This window comes from Nicotiana tomentosiformis, chromosome 6 (assembly GCF_000390325.3).
Source record: "Nicotiana tomentosiformis chromosome 6, ASM39032v3, whole genome shotgun sequence".
Classification (NCBI taxonomy): Eukaryota; Viridiplantae; Streptophyta; class Magnoliopsida; order Solanales; family Solanaceae; genus Nicotiana; species Nicotiana tomentosiformis.
In genome coordinates, this window is record NC_090817.1 from 121,530,887 (window position 1) to 121,552,944 (window position 22,058).

General features: G+C 40.8%; 2 protein-coding genes and 1 non-coding gene across 3 annotated transcripts; 2 read left to right on the forward strand and 1 right to left on the reverse strand.

Annotated features, from left to right (window-relative positions):
- Positions 1 to 8,017: 8,017 nt before the first annotated feature.
- LOC117279405 (small nucleolar RNA R71) lies at positions 8,018 to 8,124 on the reverse strand. Its single transcript, XR_004509829.1, has one exon. It is a non-coding gene; the product is annotated as a small nucleolar RNA R71 (small nucleolar RNA).
- A 388-nt stretch (positions 8,125 to 8,512) lies between these two features.
- On the forward strand, positions 8,513 to 9,778 carry LOC138894675 (uncharacterized). Its single transcript, XM_070179393.1, has 2 exons — positions 8,513 to 8,555; positions 9,312 to 9,778. The coding sequence occupies exons 1-2, from the start codon at positions 8,513 to 8,515 to the stop codon at positions 9,776 to 9,778; spliced, it is 510 nt and encodes a 169-aa protein (XP_070035494.1).
- Positions 9,779 to 18,193: 8,415 nt separating this feature from the next.
- Positions 18,194 to 18,628, forward strand: LOC138894676 (uncharacterized). The gene has a single exon (XM_070179394.1). The coding sequence runs from the start codon at positions 18,194 to 18,196 to the stop codon at positions 18,626 to 18,628; it is 435 nt and encodes a 144-aa protein (XP_070035495.1).
- Positions 18,629 to 22,058: the final 3,430 nt, after the last annotated feature.

Sequence of the window (22,058 nt, forward strand, 5' to 3'; positions counted from 1 at the left end):
GTAACTAAAATACAACATCTGTCCGGAATACAAATTAGACAGGAAAAATACAAATAACTTTGGAGGAGACTCTGCTGGCTGCGGATCGTAACCTGAAATGCAGCTCGCGGCAAGTCCCCGCATCATCCGTGCCTCCGTGCCCAAAGGACCACCGGACATAAAAGTACCTGCACAAAAATGTGCAGCAAGTGTAGTATGAGTACATAAATCTACGTGTACCCAGTAAGTATCTAGCCTAATTCCGGAGGAGTAGTAACAAGGGGACGACATTGACACTCACTGGTGGTCCAATAATATCAGGTACAGTAAGGAAGTGAACAATTATAAGGCAGAGTAAATAAATAAAATAAACAAGTGTAAATATGTGGTACAATTATCCTCCTTACAATAAACTCAAGCTCTTAATTAGCAAATTTCTCCTCAACCGGAGCGCATATATATATATATATAATGGATCTCACCTAATAGGTTGTTATAATTTGAATCAGGGAAAAACTCACAGATACTCTTGCTTCTTGCCAAATATTACACACAATTCAATGAGGATATTTTTATAGAAATGCCGAGACGTGCGGCCCGATTCAACATAAATATTTAAACTATGCACTGCCGAGGATCGAACGGCACGAACCATAGATGCATCTATTAAACTGCCGAGGCAAATGACCCGCTCCCATGAGAGTGTGGTACATAAATCCTGCCGAAACGAACGGCCCGATACCATTAGAATAAGAAGCTTAAACGGGTCCTTGACCCTCACTCACGAATAAACACGTGAGTTATAATTTTTAAGGAGAATCGTTTGATGAAAACGCATAACGCGTGAGAAATCCGTAAGAGGAACACCATTATTCTGTGGCAAGTCATGAAACTCGCGAAAACTTGACAATAACAAGTCTATCACTCTACGCATATCTAGTCTCAAGTTGTAATGCGAAATAAAAGAATTAAACGAGTAACGATAATCCCTATAGTACAAGTACAACTTGGGGTGAACTTAAGTTTACCCGGACAATAACATGGATCTAACTACGTACAGACTCTCATCACCTCGTGCGTACATAGTCCCCGCAACAAGTTTCACATATTAAATATATTACCTAGGGATAGTTTTCCCCTCACAGAGTTAGACATGAGACTTACCTCGTCTCAAAGCTTACTTTCCGGTCCAAAATTGTGCTTTAATCCTCAACTCGGTGCCAAATGACCTAAAGCTAGACAAAGGTTATATAAAATAGTCAATACATGCTTAAGAGTTCACATTCTAACTATTAAAATGATTTTCCAACCCAAAGTGAAGAATTCCTAAAATTCACCACTGGGCCCTCGTGCCTGGATTCCGAAAATTTTCGAAGATAAACATTACCCATAACATTATGAACTCGAATATATGATTTATTCTTAATTCCATGCCCAAATTCGTGGTCAAAATCCAAAAATACTCATTTATCTATATATATATATATATATATATATATATATATATATATATATATATATATATATATATATATATATATATATATATATATAATCAAAGTATTTAACTTGCAATAGGTGGGAATCACTTACCTTGACATAGATGATGAAAATATCCTCTTCAAAAGCTCCAAAAATCGCCCAACTAAGAGAGAAATGAGTGAAATGGGCTAAATTCCGCTTTTTAAAACATTCTGCTCAGCACAGTCGCCCCTTCTTTGTGTTCGCGACCAAAGCCTCGCATTCACGATGCCTTTAGGCCCTACTGCTTTGCGTTTGTGGTTGAAGCTTCGCACTCGCGAAGGTTAAATGACTCCAGGTCCCCCAGTCCTCTTCCTTCTTCACGTTCGCGACCCCTATGTCGTGTTCACGAAGGTTTGCCTAGCTTCTGCCTTGCGTTTGCGTCAACTACCTCGCGTTCGTGAAGGCCAATTCCCATTAGCCCAAAAATTCCTCTTCGCGAACGCGGGACTCCCTTTGCGTTTGCGAAGGACAAAACCAAAACCAGCAACAACAGTTCCAAAATAGCTCGACTTGATCCGATATCATCCCGAAACACAGCCGAGGCCTCCGGGACCCCGTCCAATCACACAAACCAGTCCCATAACATAACACAGATCTACTCGAGGCCTCAAATCACATCAAACAACATTGAAATCATGAATTGCACACCAATTCAAGCTTAATGAACTTTAGAACTTCGAACTTCCACATTCGATGTCGAAACCTATCAAATCATGTTCGATTGACCTCAAATTTCGCACACAAGTCACATTCGACATTACAGACCTACTCCAACTTCCGAAATTGGAATTCGACCCCGATATCAAAAAGTCCACTCCCGGTCAAACTTTCCAAAAACCTTCAAATTCCAACTTTCGCCAAAAGACCCCAAAATGACCTACCAACCTCCAAATCCACATCGGATGCGCTCCTAAGACCAGGATCACCATGCAAAGCTATTCCCATACTCGGAATCCCAAACAGACATCGATAACATTAAAATACACTTCAACCCAAATTTATAAAATCCTTCCAAAATATCAATTTTTCACAATAGGTGCCGAAACTCTCATGGGTTATCCAAAATCCGATCCGGATATACGCCCAAGTCTAAAATCATCATACGAACCTGTTGGAACTTTCAAATCCTGATTCTGAGGTCGTTTAGTCAAAAGTTAAACCTTAGTCAATTCTTCCAACTTAAAGCTTCCGAAATTAGAATTTTCTCTCCAAATCAACTTCGAATTTCCCGAATTTCAATTCCGACCATACATACAAGTAATAATACCTGAATTGAAGCTACTCATGGCCTCAAATTGCCAAATGACATGCTAGAGCTCAAAACGACCGGTCGAATCATTACACTCCTGTTGCTAGAGGCCGAGGCAGAGGTCGAGGGAGGGCTCCAACTCGTGCTAGAGGACGAGGAATTCCTAGAGTTGTGCCACTAGTGGATCCAGTGGAGGATCCTATTATTGAGGAGCGAGTCGGCTCCAGCGGATTTCATGTCTGCACCAGGATTCCAGGAGGTCATGGGTTATATGCTATGGTTCATGGATTCTATGACGCAGACTGGTTTATTTCCAGCAGATCTAGCCACATCTCAGGCGGGAGGGGGAGTACAGACCCCTACCGCTCAAGCTCCAGGGCATGCAACTGTCGTATATCAGACCCCGAGCGCACTATCCTTGGGCGGAGCTTAGCTAGTTGCAGCGGCTATACCAGAGCCTAGACCAGCCGCGGTCGGTGAGCCGCAGAAGCTATTGGATAGATGGACCATTCTACATCCTCCTGCCATTAGCGGTGAGCGACATAAGGATCCCCAGGACTTTACTGATCATTGCAGGGACAAACTACACAATATGAGAATATTGGAGTCCAATGGGGTAGAATTTACCACCTTTCAGTTGGAGGGCAGGGCCCATAGATGGTGCCAGTCGTATCTTCTCAGTAGACGAGCAGGTTCTCCTCCCTTGACTAGGGACCAGTTCACACGTCTCTTTCTGGAGAGATATATTGTAACAACCTAATCGGTCATTTTGAGAATTAGTGTCCCGTTCAGTGGCTTAAGGTCTCGAGCAATTTCGTATTATGTATTATGACTAGCGTGTGTGGTCGAGTTCGGATTTCAAATGATTCAGGATCAATTTGGAAGAAGGATTCTTATTTTAGAAGCTTAAACGGTAGGAGTTGGCCAAAGTTTGACTTTTGTATAGACGACTCCAAAATGGCATTTTTATGATTCCAATTATTTTGTATGGTGATTTTGTACTTAGGCATTTGTCCAGATTTGGATTTGGAGGGCCGTAGGATAATTTGAAGCATTTTTGCGAAAATTGGAATGTTGAAGTTTTGGAAAGTTAAAAGGTTTGATCGGGAGTTGACTTTATTGATATGGGGCTCGGATTGTGATTCCAAGAATTGAATTAGCTCTGTTATTTCATTTGAGACTTTCATGCAAAATGTGACGTCATTCCGGGTTGATTTGATATGTTTCGGCGCGAGTTGTAGAAGTTGAAAGTTCATAAGTTCATTAAGTTTGATTTGAGGTGCGATTTGTAGTTTTGATGTTGTTTGATGTGATTTGAGTCCTCGAGCAGGTCCGTGTTATGTTTTGGGACTTATTGGTATGTTCGGACGGGGTCCTGAGGGGCTCGGGCGAGTTTCAGATAGGTTTGGGTTGTGTTGCACTCGTCTTTGATGTTTCGACGTCGTTTCTTTAAGCATAAATGGTACCACATTAAGCAAATGAGCTTCAATTTCTGTTTTACTTAAAGCATTAGATCCGTATCATAATTACGGATCCATAGCAAAAAGAATCGTCGAATTTGGACATCGTATGAGGGAATTATGCTCATTTTAGTGTCGGAGAAGAGAGCTGGTGCTGGTGCTTCGCAGATGCGAAGTTGGGTCCGCATATGCGACCCCTTAGATGAGAAAAATGGTCCGTAAATGCGGAAATTACAGATGGCAGACCGCAGATGCGGAGTTTTGGGCGCAGAAGCAAAATTCCCTGTGTAATAAAGAAATCATATTGCGTTTATTTAGTATTTTGAGTATATCTTGAGTTCTAGAGCTCCGATTGAGGTGATTTTTGCGTCTTTTTCTCGTATTTTCATGGGGGTCAGTATCTAACTATAGTTATTATATTTTAATATGATTATAGAATTTCATTTTTGAATTAATCCATGTTTTGATTAGAGAATTGGGGGTTTTTATCAAAACTTTTCTATAGAGAATAATTGGGTTTTGAACATCGATTTCGAGTCGTAATTGGATGAAATGAGTATGGTTGGACTCGTAATTGAATGAGTTTTCGGATTTTATAAAATTTTTCGGGTTCTGAGGTGCGGGCCCGGGGCTAACTTTTGGGTTGACTTTTTAGTTTTTGTTAAAGATTGAAACTTTATTATCCGGAATCATTTACTATGAGTTTTATTTATGATTTGAAGTTATTTTGGCTAGATTTGAGACGTTCAGAGGTTGTTTCACTCGAGAAGGTCATTTTAGAGTAACGGTCCAGCTTCTTTGAGGTAAGTATCTTTCCTAACTTTCTGTGGGGGAAACTACCCCTTAGGATTTGAGTCATTTGTGCTAACTGTGTCATGCGAAGGCCGTGTACGCGAGGTGACGAGTACGTACTAGGGCTTATTTGTGAAAATTTGATCGCTTAGGTCTCTCAGGTTCTTATGTTCATTATATGTGAAGTTGTTTTGGCATATTAAATCCCCCATTTACTAATTTTACCCTTACATATCTTATTTGAAATTAATTGATTCATGTTTTACCCTTGTTGCCAATTAAACGCTTATGTGCCTTAATTGAAGATGCTGCCTCTTTTATTGCCATGCTATCTTTTTCGTAATTGCTTATCCTTAATTGAAGTTATTATTATTATTTCCGTAATTGCTTATCCTTAATTGAAGTTATTATTATTCTTTCCGTAGTTGCTTATCCTTAATGGAAGTCATTATTATCTTTTCCGTAATTGCTTATCCTTAATTGAATTTATTAGTATATTTTCAGTAATTGCTCAACCTTTATTGAAGTTTTGTTATCCCTTTCATTGTTGACTTATCCTTATTTAGAATCATTGATTCATGCTATCTCTTTTACCGTTGAGTTGAACTTATGTGGAAATCATTGTTGCACGCTATCTCTCCCCTTGTTGAGCTATTCTTGTTAAAACCATTATTCTCTGTTGTCTCTTTCAATGTGAGCTCGTTCATCCGTTTCTTTGTATTCTGAAGTTCTTGAGTTGGTTTACTTGTCGTATTCTCGTGTTATTGTTGTCATTGCTGTTGTATGATGGTAGGCTATAATCTCGTATTTTAGTCGCTTATTGCACTCCAATTTACTGCACTTTATTCATTTTGAGTTTTAATTAATAGTGTTTTGCACTTATTGTGTGTTTATGCGTTTTAGGAGTGAGATTCCGAGCTATATAGATGTTATGGAATGAATTCGAGTGATTTGGAGCTTTGAAGTCTAAGTAAAAGCCTAAGATATTAAGCCGAAATCGTGTTCGGGGGTCGAGGATCAAGTCTGGACGTCAAAATACAAGAAAAATCCATACTCTGAGAAATCCCCACTGCCGCGGCGTGTGGGGCGCCGCACTTGTGCATTTTTCTACTGCCTGTCAGAACCAACTCTCTGGATTACCCCACTAATGCCCTGCATGGCGCGTCGCCTCATGTGGCGTGCCTGTGCAATATTTACAGAGTAATTTTCCTATTTCGGCTAGGAGAAGGTGATTTCATCTTGGCCCAACCCTACTTGGTATAAATACATGGAAAAATTTTATTTTTTGTACTTTTGACATACTTTAGACCTAAGGAAGTTAAGGAGGAGTTGGAGGAGCAAAAGCACAAGGATTTCATCATTCTTTCCTCACTCAAGACCCGATTTTGATTTGAATTTATGTTTCCCTATACTTTAATTTTATTTGTGATGAATTGCTCCATATCTATGCAGTAGTCCCCTATAGGGTTTGATGGATTTGGATTTGGTGTATTAATGATTGTTTGTGAATTATAACTCTAGTTTTATGTATTGAAGCATTTTTGGATGATTTAACTGTTGCATCTATATTCACTTGTTCATATAATCGAGAGAGGAATAATTTGTGAGATCCTTGCATTATATTGTTGGTTGAGTTCATTATTTCTTCTTAGTAATCGAAAGAGGCTAGTTGAATCATTGATTAAATCTAGTTAGGAAGATAATCGAGAGAGGTTCTCCTAAATACCAATCCACTACGCATTCTTGCATATCTTCACGTACTTAAATTGGTTCATCTTGTGAGGTTAAAACTAAATCGAGAGAGGAGTTTTTGCTGAATGTTTGAACTAATAATTGAGTGAATTCAAGAGACTCACTTGAATATTAGAAGTGAATTATCTAGAGTTAGATCCCGAACAATTATCTTGCACTTATCCTATCAAAACTCTATATTCTTCCACTGATAACTATCTTTGCTTATTCCTTGTTGTGATAGTCATTAGTCAATACCTTTAGATTCTTAGTTAATTTTAGTTATTCATCATATAAATCTCAATTGTTGATTCTCCTGGATAGCAATCAAGCTAGAAACTACGAAAATATTGTTTAACTCCAATCCCCGTGTATATGAAATTATACTAGACTATCTTTGACTAGCGAGCATAATTTAAGTGTGTGTTCCGAGCTCGTCAAATTTTGGCGCCATTGTCGGGGATTGGCAATCAATAGTGTTTGAAATAGTTTGTAGTACTAATTTAGGAATTTTTCTTTTTATTTTTTGTTTTTCCTTTTTACGTTTAGTGTTCTTTGATTGTGTGCAGGATACAAGTTAGGTTGGTGCATGACTCGAACTTCTGTGGAGAAAGTGCTACCATACGAGTCAGAAATTGAAAAATATCTACGACAGCTAAGGAAGGAAATAAGTCTCACCAAGACATCAGAAAAGGTTGGGCAATCCTCAATCATAGTTATGACTGGAAACAGTGAAGATAATGTGGATTTGGCTGCAAGAGAAGCAGCCCAACAATGAGAACAAGCTGCACGAGATGCAGAAGAAGCAGCTATTAAAGATGCACAGATTATCTACGAAGAAGAGAGGGGTTCTAGAATTGCTCAAAATCAACCTTTGGGTGCAGACAAGTTCGGAAATATAGCTCCCATACCTGGGAGACCACTTGGCGATTATTCTAGACCGGTCTACAATCAAGGATTATCAAGTGTTAGACCACCTCCAATTGCAGTAAACAATTTCGAGTTAAAGCAAGGGTTGCTTCAAACCCTTCAGAATTGCTGTGTCCTCAGAGGGAAGCCAAACGAAGATCCAAATACACATCTAATGGACTTTGAGGAAATTATGAACACCTTTCAATACAATGGTGTATCATAAGATGCATTGTATCTAATGGCATTCCCCTTTTCTCTTAAAGAATATGCAAAGCAATGGCTTCGGAGCTTGCCCACGAGATCAATTAGAACTTGGGAGGAGATGACCAGAAAACTTCTTGATAAATATTTCTCCTCAGCTAAAACGGGCAAGTTTAGAAGAGAAATACATAACTTCTACCAGAAAGAGAATGAAACTATTTTTGAAGCATGGGAGAGGTTTAAGCAGATTGTTAGAAAGTGTCAACATAGCGGAATTGAACTCTGGATGCAACTCTATGACTTTTGGGATGGATTGAAACCGGCCTCAAGTAGAACATTGAGCAATGCAGTGGAAGGTCCATTGATGAAGAAGACTCCAGAGGAGATAGTCACAATTCTTGATGAGTTATCTGAAGATGCAAATCAGTAGCCCTCTGAGAGTGCTGAAAGAAGAAGATCAACGGGTGTTCACCAGGTTGATGCTAACACATCTGTGCAGGTACAACTTGATGCTATGGCCAAAGAGATAAGGAAGCTGACCTTAGCGTTGATATAGAGTGAGCCTCATGCAGCATGTGATATATGTGCAAGAGGACATCCTACTTATGAGTGTCAAGTCTCAACTAAGGAAGTAAATGCTGTGGGAAACTACAATTTTAATGCAATGGGTCAGAGGCACCCTGGTTTTTCATGGAGTTCACTTGGGGGTACTGCAAATGCATGACAACAAAATAACTCTAGACACCAGGGACAAGGAGCTCCAGCATTCCAAAGTCGGTAGAGGCACCAATTTCAGCTTCAACAGCCCATTCGGTAGAGGCTTGAAACTCATAGCGCAGCTATATGGGAACATGGAGCAACTATCAAGGAAATAGGTACTGGTTTTCGAAACTTAGAAAGACAGGTTGGGCAGCTAGCCACTCTATTGTTTGAGAGGATTCCAGGTACTCTCCCCGCAGATACAGAAATGAATCCCAATGAAACGTTGAATGCTGTGACCTTGAGAAGTGGGCAAGTGTTGAAAGATCCCACCCGATCCAAGATGATGTGATACTTGAAAAGAAAGTGGGAAGCAGCTGAAAAATGATGTTGATAAAAAGTGCAAGCATATGCCAGTGCTACCTTTCCCCCAAAAGCTATACAGAGAAAAGCTGGACAAGAAGTTTGGGATATTTATGGATGTGCTAAAACAGGTTCATGTAAATTTACCATTTACAAAATTTCTCTCACAAATGCCTTATTATGCCAAATACTTGAAATAGATCCTTACAAAGAAGAGGAAAATAGAGAAGACCTCAGTGGTCAAGCTTACAGAGCATTGCAGTGCTATATTGCAAACTCCCACAAAAGTGTGGAGATCCAGGGAGTTTTACTATACCTTTCTCATTAAGAACTAAAAATTTTGATAAATCATTATGTGACTCTGGGGCCTCAATTAATTTAATACCTCTGTCTATTTAAAGGAGATTGGAGAGATTCGGTGCCAATATCTTTGCAGCTGGCAGACCAAACGACTTTAATACCCGAGGGGATAGTGAAAGATGTGTTAGTTCGGGTGGATAAGTTTGTGTTTACTGTGGACTTTATAGTGGTGAATATGGAGGAAAGCAAGGAGGTTCCTCTCATCCTAGGAAGACCATTCTTAGCGATGGGTAGAGCTATACTAGATATACAAGAGAGGAAACTCATTCTTAGAGTGGTCGAGAAGACGGTGACTTTTGATATGAATGTAGAAAAGGGGGCACAAAAGGAAAAACTAGTTGCAAGTGTTGAATGGAAAGAGAAGGGCTCAAAAGAGAAGCCTGCATTGAGTGAGAAAGATAAGTGTGGGGTATACCCCAAAAAGGCTGAAAAGAAGCTGTCGGCATGGATGTGCGCATTAGTCCGAAGGCGAGGAATGGATCCCGACTTCGACTCAAACCCAGACTAGATTTTCAGGGAAGTTTTCTTTACCTTATGCTTTTTAATTGTGTGTCATGGGGACATGCCACAACTTAAAGTGTGGGGTGGGGGATAATTTTTTGTTGTATGTATATGTGTTAGTTTTGTTAGTTGTAGTAGTTGGAAAATTGAAAAAATCATAAAAATTTGAAACAATTTCGATTTTTTCCGACATTGGATATCATTCGACGAGTTTCTTGAGGGATTAAAGTCGAAAGAAAAATACAAAAAGATTTTCTTTTGTTAGGTAGTGTATTAATTCCCCCTTGCTTTTTCTTTGTGACGCGGTTCTTTTCCAAGGATTTTGTTTGAACTGAGTGTAGTTAGTTTCTATTTTTGTTAGTAGTAGGAAACCTTGTGCTATGATTTGAATTGAAGGCAATATCTCCTAGCTTTATTATACCTTTAGAATTGTGAGTGCTTTAGTTGTGACGCTTAGGCTTAGCTTTTGACTCTTGTTTAAGTACCTTAAATTGTTTGATCTTAACTTTGCTTAACTGCTTTGACTAGAGTGTCATGATAATCCAATCTTGAGTGAGTTATATTCCATATGTGTATGAGGTTTTGTGTTATTCGGTGCATTGGATTTGATGTCTATAACTTGCCCTGTGTGTTTGCAAAGCGAAATAGTAGTTTTGTTCAGTCTTGGAAGTGATTTAGGCATTTCTTTGTTGTGCCAGTTATAAGCTAGTACCCACCTAATTGTTATGTATCTTAGTTAAACCCTTTGAGCCCGTAATCTTGTTTCTTTGGTAACCACATTACAAGCCTTAACCAATTGTTTGAATTGACCATCTATTTGAATCTTTTAGCTTTCGTGAGCACTTGAAATTGTTATGAACTTTATAAAAGTTAAAGTGTGGGGTGGTTAATTTGGCTTTTGAGTAGAATTATTGAAATAAAGAGAAAGGTGCATTGTTTTAAAAAAAGTAACAACAACTTGAATTGAATAAGAAAAGAAAAAGAAACATAGTTGTATTGTTGTGAAACAATATTCCTTGATAGTGGTAACTCTTGATGTATTTGTGCTTAAAGAAGTTGGGAGTTGACGTATATTTATGTGAAGGTGGAGTTATGGTTTGACATACGTGTGGGGTTTTGAATTGTTAATTATATGTATTAAAAGTGATTAGGGAGGTGTAGTCACTCTTATATCTCAATGTATCCTACCATCCCACAGCCTATATTACAACCAATTAAAGTCCTACTTGATCCTTGACTGAATGAGCTCAATTAGTAGAGTAGTACACTACGGACAAGCGTATAGTACGTATTTTGTGGCATATGAATGTTGTTTCTTTTAGTGAACGAATTCTTTCTATCTTGAAGTCCTAATTATTCTTAATGTCTATTGTGTGTGGAACTACTCTCTATTGTTGTTTGAGGGCACTTGATTCACGAAGGAAAGGTAATATCGTTGACCTCTATGTTAGAGTAAGTGAGCGGGTTATAAATAACACGTGGTTCTAGTAAGTCAAATCTTGAGGCAAGGATGTTAGGGTATTGTACATAATCTGTTTTAAATATTCCCGGTGTGATGAGTTAGGAGAGTTGTTGAAAGAGGTCGTGTTTATATGAAATGTAGTTTGATTTCTTGAGGATGAGCAATGGTTTAAGTGTGGGGTGTTGATGGTAGGCTATAATCTCGTATTTTAGTCACTTATTGCACTGCAATTTACGACACTTTATTCGTTTTGAGCTTTAATTGATAGTGTTTTGTACTTATAGTGTGTTTTATGCCTTGTAGGAGTGATTCTGAGCTATGTAGATATTATGGAATGAATTCGAGTGATTTGGAGCTTTGAAGTCTGAGTAAAATCCCAAGGGATTAAGCCGGGATCATGTTCGGGGGTCGAGGACCAAGTCTGGACGTCAAAACGCAAGACAAATTCGTACTCTGAGAAATCCCCACTGCCGCGGCGCGTGGGGCACTACGCTTGTGCATTTCTCTGCTACCTATCAGAACCAACTCTTTGGATTTCCCCACTAATGCCCCGCATGGTGCGTCCCACCATGCGGCGTGCCTATGCATTTTTACAGAGTAATTTTCCTATTTCAGCTAGGAGAAGGTGATTTCATCTTGGCCCGACCCTACTTGGTATAAATACATGGAAAAATATTATTTTATGGACTTTTGACATATTTTAGACCTAAGGAAGATAAGGAGGAGTTGGAGGAGCAAAAGCACAAGGATTTCATCATTCCTTCCTCACTCAAGACCCGAGTTTGGATTGAATTTATGTTTTCCTATACTTTAATTTTATTTGTGATGCATTGCTCCATATCTATTGAGTAGTTCTCTTTAGGGTTTGATGGATTTGGATTTGGTGTATTGATGATTTTTTGTGGATTATAACTCTAGTTGTATGTATTGAAGCATTTTTGGATGATTTAACTGTTGCATCTATATTCACTTGTTCTTGTAATCGAGAGAGGCATAACTTGTGATATCCTTGCATTATATTGTTGGTTGAGTTCATTATTTCTTCTTAATAATCGAAAGAGGCTAGTTGAATCATTGGTTAAACCTAGTTAGGAAGATAATCGAGAGAGGTTCTCCTAAATACCAATCCACTACGCATTCTTGCATATCTTCACGTGCTTAAATTGGTTCATCTTGTGAGGTTAAAACTAAATCGAGAGAGGAGTTTTTGCTGAATGTTTGAACTAATAATTGAGTGAATTCAAGAGACTCACTTGAACATTAGAAGTGAATTATCTAGAGTTAGATCCCAAACAATTATCTTGCACCTATCCTATCAAAGCCCTATATTCTTCCATTGATAACTTTCTTTGCTTATTCCTTGTTCTGATAGTCATTTGTCCATATCTTTAGATTCTTAGTTAATTTTAGTTATTCATCATATAAATCTCAATTGTTGATTCTCCTAGATAGCAATCAAGCTAGAAAGTACGAAAATACTATTTAACTCCAATCCCTGTGGATAAGATATTATACTATACTATCTTTGACTAGTGAGCATAATTTAAATGTGTGTTCCGAGCTCGTCATTGTACCCAGTATTGTTGAGTTGAGGGCTATGCGTGGTTGTGGTATTGAAACTGTTTTGAGGAAATGTTGTGGTATATGGGCACATGTTGTGAAAGTCATTTTATTGTGTTGTTATGTTTTGGCACACGCGGTATTGTTGAGAGGATTGTCGGGGTGTTCGCACATAAGTTGTCCGTACTATTGATATTTGCATATGCGGCGTGACAAGGCGGTCTATATATGTGGGTTTGCGCATGTGGCGAGACAAGGTGAGAATATTATTATGCGCGTGCGGCGAGACAATGCAGGCATTTACTTTATTATTGCGCACGTGGAAAGACAAGGTGGGCTATGTCAGGGAATGATTTGTGATGACTTGTGATGTCCTGGGGGCTTTGTTATTGTTATTATTTGTGTAGTGGTGTGCCTACCCTGTGTGAGTCATGCCATGTACATTTTGTGGTGATCGTTTCTTATGTGCCATTCATTGTCTCTGCTCTTACTTGTTGACTTGAATTGTGGTAGAACAATTACACAAGTATACACGTAAATAAATCACCCATATAGGTTGAGAAGATGAATCCTAATGTTATTGACCATTTACATGTACTCCCGTGTACTTGCCTTCTATGTGAGAGTTACCCCGTTGGCACGTGAGTTGTTCGTGCAGTCATGAGTCATTATTATTGTTGGCGCATGAGTGGTCCATGCTGATATTAAATATTGTCACTCTCTTGGCACGTGGTCGTTCGTGCAGTTATGAATTTGTAATGTGGGCACAAGAGGCCAAGTTATTAGGGTTCAAGAATTGGGACCCGTGAATTGTGATTTTAAGGTTTGGTATCTCGTGGAAATTCCTAAATAGATCTGGTGTAAAAGCGGTTGTTCTTGTTGAGTTGTTACTTGTTTTCCTTTAGTTGGTTTCATTGGACTTAGACTGTGTCCAACTTACTCTACAACATTACTATCGGTTTGCTTCTTGTTGCTAATTGTTGTTTCTAGTGTTTCATTGCGAGTACTGTTTTGTCTTCCTTACCATGCTTAGCTTTATATTAACATTGGTTCCCCATTAGTTCACCTTCATACTTGTTCAGATTGTTTAGTCCAGTAGGTGTCTTGACTGTCCCTCGTCACTACTCCACCGAGGTTAGTCTTGATACTTACTGGGTACCGCTGTGGTGTACTCATGCTACACTTTCTACACATTTTTGTGCAGATCCAAGTATTTCGGAGTTGGTTGATCAATAGCCAGCTATTCAGGTTTTGTTGTGGAGACACAAGGTCATCGCATTCGCAGGCCTCGGAGTCACCTTCTGATATTGTACTTGTACCGTTTATTTCTATTCCGAAACAGTTGTATTTAGGGAATTTTCTAGTAAACTCAGTAGAGCTTATGACTTATACTACCGATTTTGGGGTTGTTGGCTTGCATGAAAATTTCCATATCGAAATTCATAATTGTTGGTTAAAGTTTTTAGTAAGTGTTAGGCTTACTTAGTCTTAGAGACTATGTGCCGTCACGACATCCTATAGAGAGAAATTAGGGTCGTGACATATATCCCTCTCTCTCAGAGGGAAGAGTTACGGGGTCGGTTCGAGTGGCTCCAGCAGGGTTAGATGTCTGTGACCGACTATGAGGCGAGATTCTCTGAGTTGTCTCGCCATGCACTTATGATACTCCCCACTGATGCAGAGAGAGTGCGAAGGTTTATTGCAGGTTTGCACTATGGTATCCAGGTCACTATAGCCCGAGAGGTTGAGGTGGGGACTCCTTACGAGCAGGTTGTGGAGATATCTCGGAGGAACGAGGGTATTCGTCAGTAGGGCCTAGAGTAGATGCCGAGGGACAAAGAGTTTTAATATTCTAGAGGGTTCAGTGATGCTCCGTCTGGGGGGCAGACGTCAGTTTGTGAGGGGTCAGTCAAGTAGGCCCACATATCCAGTGATGCTGCCTTCTCGAGGTGCTCCAATGAGGCCCTATTTAAGTGCCATTCTAGAGAGCTCCTACCGTCCACCGGCTATTCAAAGTTCCTCTAGTGGGAGTTCAGGTCCCCGGAGGCAGACTCAGGGTCAATCATCTTCCGCACCCAGAGGTTGTTTCGAGTGCGGGGATCTTGGTCATGTGAGGAGATTTTGCCCCAAGCTTCGGGGCAAGACAGTACATCAGGGTCATCAGCCTATATTTACCGCATCAGCTGCCGCACCAGCTGTGCGGCCACCCAGAGGCGGAGGGCAGGTGGGTAGGGCCTAACCTAGAGGTGAAGGCCAGTTAGGTGGCGCTCCAGCTAGGTTTTATGCCTTTCCAGCCAGTCTAGATGCAGCATCCTTAGATGCCATGATCACAAGTATTATTCCTATCTGCGGTAGGGATGCTTCAGTACTATTTGATCTAGGGTCTACGTATTCATATGTTTCATCTCTGTTTGCTCATTTTCTGGGTGTTCCTCGCGAGTCCTTGGGTACTCCTGTATATATGTCCATGCTAGTGGACGATTCTGTTGTTGTGGATTTAATTTACCGGTCCTATATCATGACTTTCTGTGGTTTTGAGACTAGAGCGGATCTTCTGTTGCTCGATATGACTGACTTTGAGGTCATCCTGGGCATGGATTGGTTGTCTCCGTACCATGTCATCCTTGATTGCCATGCCAAGACTGTTACCTTGGCAATACCAGAGTTGCCTAAATTGGAATGGAAGGGGTTATCTGTGAGTGCATCTAGTCGGGTTATCTCTTTCTTGAAGGCTCGACACATGGTCGAGAAGGGTTGTTAGGCTTATCTTGCTTATATTTGGGATACTGCTATAGAGACTCCGATGATTGATTCAGTGCCCGTGGTCCAGGAGTTCTTAGATGTGTTTTCTTCTGATCTACCAGGCATGCCACCAGATCGTGATATCAATTTCTGTATTGATTTGGCTCCAGGTACCCGGCCTATCTCTACTCCACCGTACCGCATGGCTCCGAAAGAGTTGAAGGAGTTGAAAGACCAGCTTGAGGAGTTACTAGCAAAGGGGTTTGTCAGACCGAGGGTGTCACCTTGGGGTGCACCAGTGTTGTTCGTGAAGAAGAAGGATGGGAATATGCAGATGTGCATTGATTGCCGCTAGTTGAACAAAGTTACCATTTAGAACAAGTACTCGTTGCCGCGTATTGATGATTTGTTTGACCACTTGCTGGGTGCGAGGGTGTTCTCTAAGATCGACTTGAGATCGGGGTATCATCAGTTGAAGATTCGTGATTCAGATGTTCCAAAGACGGCTTTCCGGACTAGATATGGCCACTATGAGTTTCTAGTGATCTCCTTCAGCTTGACCAATGCCCCAACGGCGTTTATGGATTTGATGAACCGGGTGTTCAGGCCATATATTGACTCATTTGTCATCGTCTTCATTGATGACATATTGATCTACTCACGTAGCATGGAGGAGCACGAGCAACATTTGAGCGTGGTGCTTCAGACCTTGTAAGAATAGAAGTTATATGCTAAGTTCTCTAAGTGCGAGTTTTGGTTAGATTCTGTGGCATTCTTGGGGCAAGTTGTATCAGGCGAGGGTATTAAGGTAGATCCCAGGAAGATCGAGGCAGTTCGGAGTTGACCTCGTCCTACCACAGCGATCGAGATCAGGAGCTTTTCGGGGTTAGCAGGTTATTATCGCCGGTTTGTGGAGGGCTTCTCATCTATTGCAGCACCTTTGACTAGATTGACCCAGAAGGGTGCTCCATTCCGATGGCCCGATGATTGCGATGCGAGCTTTCAGAAGCTCAAGACCGTATTGACTACAACACTGGTGTTAGTGTTGCCTTCCGGTTCAGGGATGTATAATGTGTATTGCGACACTTCACGCATTGGCCTGGGTTGTGTATTGATGCAGGAGGGGCGAGTTATTGCATATGCTTCACGTCAACTGAAGCCCCATGAGAAGAATTACCCCGTACATGATTTGGAGTTGGTCGCGATAGTTCATGCTCTCAAGATCTGGAGGCATTATCTTTATGGGGTGTCCTGTAAGGTTTACACAGATCATCGCAGGTTGCAGCATTTGTTCAAGCAGAGGGATCTCAAATTGAGGCAGTGCAGGTGGCTCGAGTTACTAAAGGACTATGATATTATCGTCTTTTATCATCCGAGCAAGGCGAATGTGGTTGTGGATGCCTTGAGCCGAAAGGCTGAGAGTATGGATAGTTTGGCATTCATTTCAGCGGAGGAGAGGCCATTGGCTTTGGACATTCAGTCCTTGAGCACTCACAGATTTTCGTGAGCTCCTCGTATATAATAAAGTATCTTCCACCCCTTCCACAACTATTTAGATTTTCAGAGCCCAACCGAGTTCTTGTATGCATCGTCACTCAATCTTCATTATTCGAGCAGATCAAGGCTCGTTAGTTTGACGATCCGCACTTAATGGTTCTTAGGGAGACGGTACTACAGGGTGGTTCCAAGGAGGTTACTATCGATGAGGATGGTGTTCAACGACTCCAGGGTCGTCTATGTGTTCTTAATGTTGATGGATTGAGGGAGAAGATTCTAGAGGAGGCACCTAGTTCTTGGTATTCTATTTATCTAGGTGCTACGAAGATGTATCGCGACCTGAGGCAGAATTATTGGTGGCGACGGATGAAGAAGGACATAGTTGAGTATGTAGCGAGGTGCCTAAATTGCCAGCAGGTTAAGTATGAGCACCAGAGGCCAGTTGGCCTACTCCAGTAGATGGTTATAGTTGAGTGGAAATGGCAGCGCATCACTATGGACTTCGTAGTTGGGTTTTCGCGGACCTTGAGGAAGTTTGATGCAGTTTGGGTCATTGTCTATAGGTTGATCAAGTCGGCACACTCTATTCCAGTTGTGACTATGTATTCTTTAGAGAGGTTGGGCCAGATTTACATTCAGGAGATTGTTCGGTTGTATGGTGTGCCTGTTTCCATCATTTCAGATAGAGGCCCCCAGTTTACTTCGCACTTCTGTAGAGCAGTCAAGAGCGAGTTGGGTACCCGAGTAGAGCTCAGCACAACCTTTCATCCGCAGACCGACGGGCAGTCGGAGCAAACGGTTAATATCTTGGAGGATATGCTCAAAGCATGTGTGATTGACTTCGGAGGGCAATGGGATTGATTTGTGCCTTTGGCCGAGTTTGCTTATAACAACAGTTATCAGTCTAATTTTGAGATGGCTCCATTTGAGGATTTGTATAGTCGGCGATGTCGTTCGCCCATCGGATGGTTTGAGCCCGGCGAGGCTAGGATATATGGTACTGATTTAGTGAAGGATACCTTGGAGAAAGTGAAGTTGATTAAGGAGTGACTTCACACAGCACAGTCAAGACAGAAGAGTTATGCGGATCAGAAGGCGCGCGATTTATCATTTATGGTGGGCGAGAAAGTTCTCTTGAAAGTCTCGTCGATGAAGGGAATCATGAGGTTCAGGAAGAAGGGCAAGTTGAGTCCAAGGTTTATAGGTCCATTTGAGGTGTTGAGGCAAGTTGGGGAAGTTTCTTATGAGCTTGCTTTGCCTCCCAGTCTATCGGGAGTTCATGCAGTTTTCCACGTGTCTATGCTCCAGAAGTATCATGCCGACAGGTCGCATATGTTAGACTATATTACGGTTCAGCTAGATGAGAGCCTTGGTTATGAGGAGGAGCCAGTTGCCATTGTTGACAAGCAGGTTGGCCAGTTGAGGTCCAAGAAGATTTCTGTGGTAAAGGTTCGGTGGAGGGGTCAACCAGTCAAGGAGGTGACTTGGGAGACCGAGGGGAACATGCGGAGCAGATATCTACACCTATTCAGAAATTCAGGTGTGATTCTAGACCCGTTCGAGGATGAACATTTATTTAAGAGGTGGAGAATGTAATGACTCGACTGTTCATTTTGCTTTCTAGATCTCCGTTCCCCTAATTAAGACTCCTCGTATGTGCTTTTACTATTTTATGACTTGCGGAGATGGTTAGTTCGGGTTTGGAAGGGTTCGGGTTGAAATCGGAACACCTAGTTCCTTAATAGTGGCTTAAAATGGTTAAGTTTGACTTGAGTCAACGTTTTGAGTAAACGACCTCGAAACCGGGATATGATAGTCCCAATAGGTTTGTATGATAATTTTGGACTTTGGCGTATGTTCGGATCGGGTTCGGCGCTTAATATTGAAATTTGGCGCATTGAAGGTTTTCAAGTTCTTTAAGTTTGGTTTGGAGTAGGTTTTGGTGTTATCGAGGTCCGTTTGGGATTCCAGGCCTGGGAATAGTTCCGTATGATGATTTAAGACTTGCACACAAAATTTGGTGTCATTCCGAGTAGTCTAAGTATGATTCGGCACGTTCGGAGCAAGTTGAAAACTTGAAGTTCATAATTTGATTCAATTTTGTTTTGGGGTGAGATTCTTTGTTTTGATGTTGTTTTACATGTTTAAAGAGTTTGATCAGGTCCATATTATGGTTATGTACTTTTTAGTGCATTTAGACTGGGTCTGGGTGGCTCAGGTGAATTTCGGACCGCCCGGAGCTAAGTCCCAAAAATCTGGTATGCTGGTTCTGGTTTCCTTCTTCGCGATCGCGAGGGCTGTGTCGTGTTCGCGGAGAAGAAAATGCGAGGGAATGAGATTTTCTCTACATGTTTGCGACCCTTTTCCCACATCCGCGAAGGTGTGGGACCTGTGGACTTCGCGTACGCGTAAGAGGGCACGCGTACGCGTAGGGAGAAAGGCCTGGGGGATGTGAGCTAGTTCCTCTTCGTGTTCGCGAGCTGGACCCCGCGTTCATGAAACTCAGGCTTGTCAGCCTTCATGTTCGCATGTGGGTCCTCGCATTCGTGGTGACCTTTTTCCTGGGCCTGGGCAGCTTGCCTTCACGATCGCGATGGATTTTCTGCGATCGCGAAGAAGAAATGCCTGGGCAGTGTGTTTTAAAAATCGGGACTTAGGCTCATTTTCTTCATTTCTCTCACTTGTTGGTCGAATTTAGAGCTCTTTGAAGAGGGGTTTTCACCTAGCACTTTGAGGTAAGTAATTTCTATACAATACGAGTTTAAATCACGCATTATGGGTAGATTTTAACATAGAAATTGTGAAAATTTTAGGAGATTATTGGAAAACCTAGGTTTTGATAAAAATGGGATTAAACCACAAAAATGATTATGGAATTGGGTAGAAAATATATATTTGAGTTCGTGAGGTTATGGGTAATATTTATCTTCGAAAATTTTCGGAATCCGGGCACGTGGGCGGGGTGGATTTTAGGAATCTTCCAATTTGGATTGGGTAATTACTCTATTAGCTAAATTATGAACTTGTGAGTGTATATTGATTAATTTATATAATATTTTGCTAGCTTCGGATTGTTCGGCACTAAGTTGAGGCTTTAGGGTGAGTTTGTGGGCCGAAAAGTGAGCTTTGAGACGAGGTAAGTCTCTTGCCTAACCTTGTAAGAGAGAATTTACCCCATAGGTGTTTTAAATTACTATTTGCTTCTAATTGCGGGTTATATGTATGCACGAAGTGACGAGAGTCCGTGCGTAGCTACAAATCATGCTTATGTCCGGGTAGTTTTAGGACCCTATCATAAAATTACTTGTATTATTTTCACTCTACTTGTTAATTTAAGTACTTAAATTATATTAAGACCTGATAAAGGATTCGTAAAGACTGAACTTCACTTACTTTACATTTTGGCGAGTTACTTGACCGTTGATTGAAATTGTGCATCTTGCGTGTATTAGTCTTGTGATAACCGTTAAATCGAATGTTCGTAGAGTATTCTCTCTTCGTGTGGAGCGGGACGAATACCTCGGTAGTATAATAGATGCATCTATGGTTCGTGTCGGTCGATCCTCGGCAGTGTACATATTATTCTGGATCGGACCGTATGACCTCGGCATAAATCGTGCGTGATAATGCCCGGAGTCCGATTTAACTTGATATTATTTTTATGACTTGAGAAATTATAATTAACATGATGGCCCGTAATTGTTGAAGTTAGTATGTGTCAGTGGAGATTCTAAATTGACTTTTAGTTTAAGAATCACTCATTTACTGTTTATTGTGTTATTATTATTATTGATGTATTCCATGCCTATTTAGAATTTCCGTATTTTATTTATTGGCTGATAGTAAGTATCGATGTCGACCCCTCGTCACTAATTCTTTGAGGTTAGACTGGATACTTAATGGGTACATGTTGTTTATGTACTCACACTACACTTCTGCACTAATCGTGGAGGATCTGAGGCAGGTGCATCTGGCAGTCATTCAGGCGCACACCTCCGTTACCTCGAGGCATAGTGGTGAGGTGATCTCTGAATCCCTTTTGTAGCACCCGCAGTCTCTCTTTTGTATTTACTTTCTATCTATCTTATTTCAGACAGTAGCATAGGTATTTTTTTATATTCTACTAGTCGCTCATACACTTGTGACACCGGATTTTGGGAACATTCTAGTAAACACTTTGTGATTTTGAGTATTTATTTCACGGTATTTGCTCTTTCATCAGTTTACGCTTTACTTTACTATAATTTCCCACTTCTTATCTACTTAATAAATAAAAAATCAACTACTTTGAAATTATTAAAAAGAACAAATAAATGTCTAGTTCATCGTTGGCTTGCCTAGCGGTGACGTTGGGCGCCATCACGGCCTATAGGGGAATTTGGGTTGTGACAGTATGTTGTGGAAGTTTAGTTCTGTCACGACCTCAATTTCCCCACCGTAGAATGCCGTGATGGCACCTAGTCTCTAAAACTAGGTAAGCCTAACATATGCTGATTATTACAAAACTTTAGCTATTTAACTATAATACATTAGGTAACAACTGATACCATATAGCTGAGCAACCGTCGATCAAACAATCTCAAGACCGGTAGTACAAGTCATAAGCTTTTCTAACAGTCATTAGAAATAATAACACATCATTATCCTGAAATAATAGGAAACAATGGAAACAAAATACAATAGAAGGTGACTTCGGAGCCTGCGAACGTCAAGCATGTATACCTTGAAGTCTCCAGCCGCGCAGATATAAGTCTCAAACTAACTCGATCGTAAATACCTGGATCAGCACAAAAATGTGCAGAAGCGTAGCATGAGTACACCACAGTGGTACCCAGTAAGTATCAAGCCCAACCTCGGTAGAGTAGTGACGAGGCTAGGTCAAGACACCTACCAGACGTGTAAACTTGTACAGGATATAACTTAAAGCTAACAATGGAAAGAATATCAATGTAAGGCCAACAATAGAAGGATCACAAATTTACAACCAACAGTGAAAATAATAGAAGCACGAATAGCAACAAGAAGT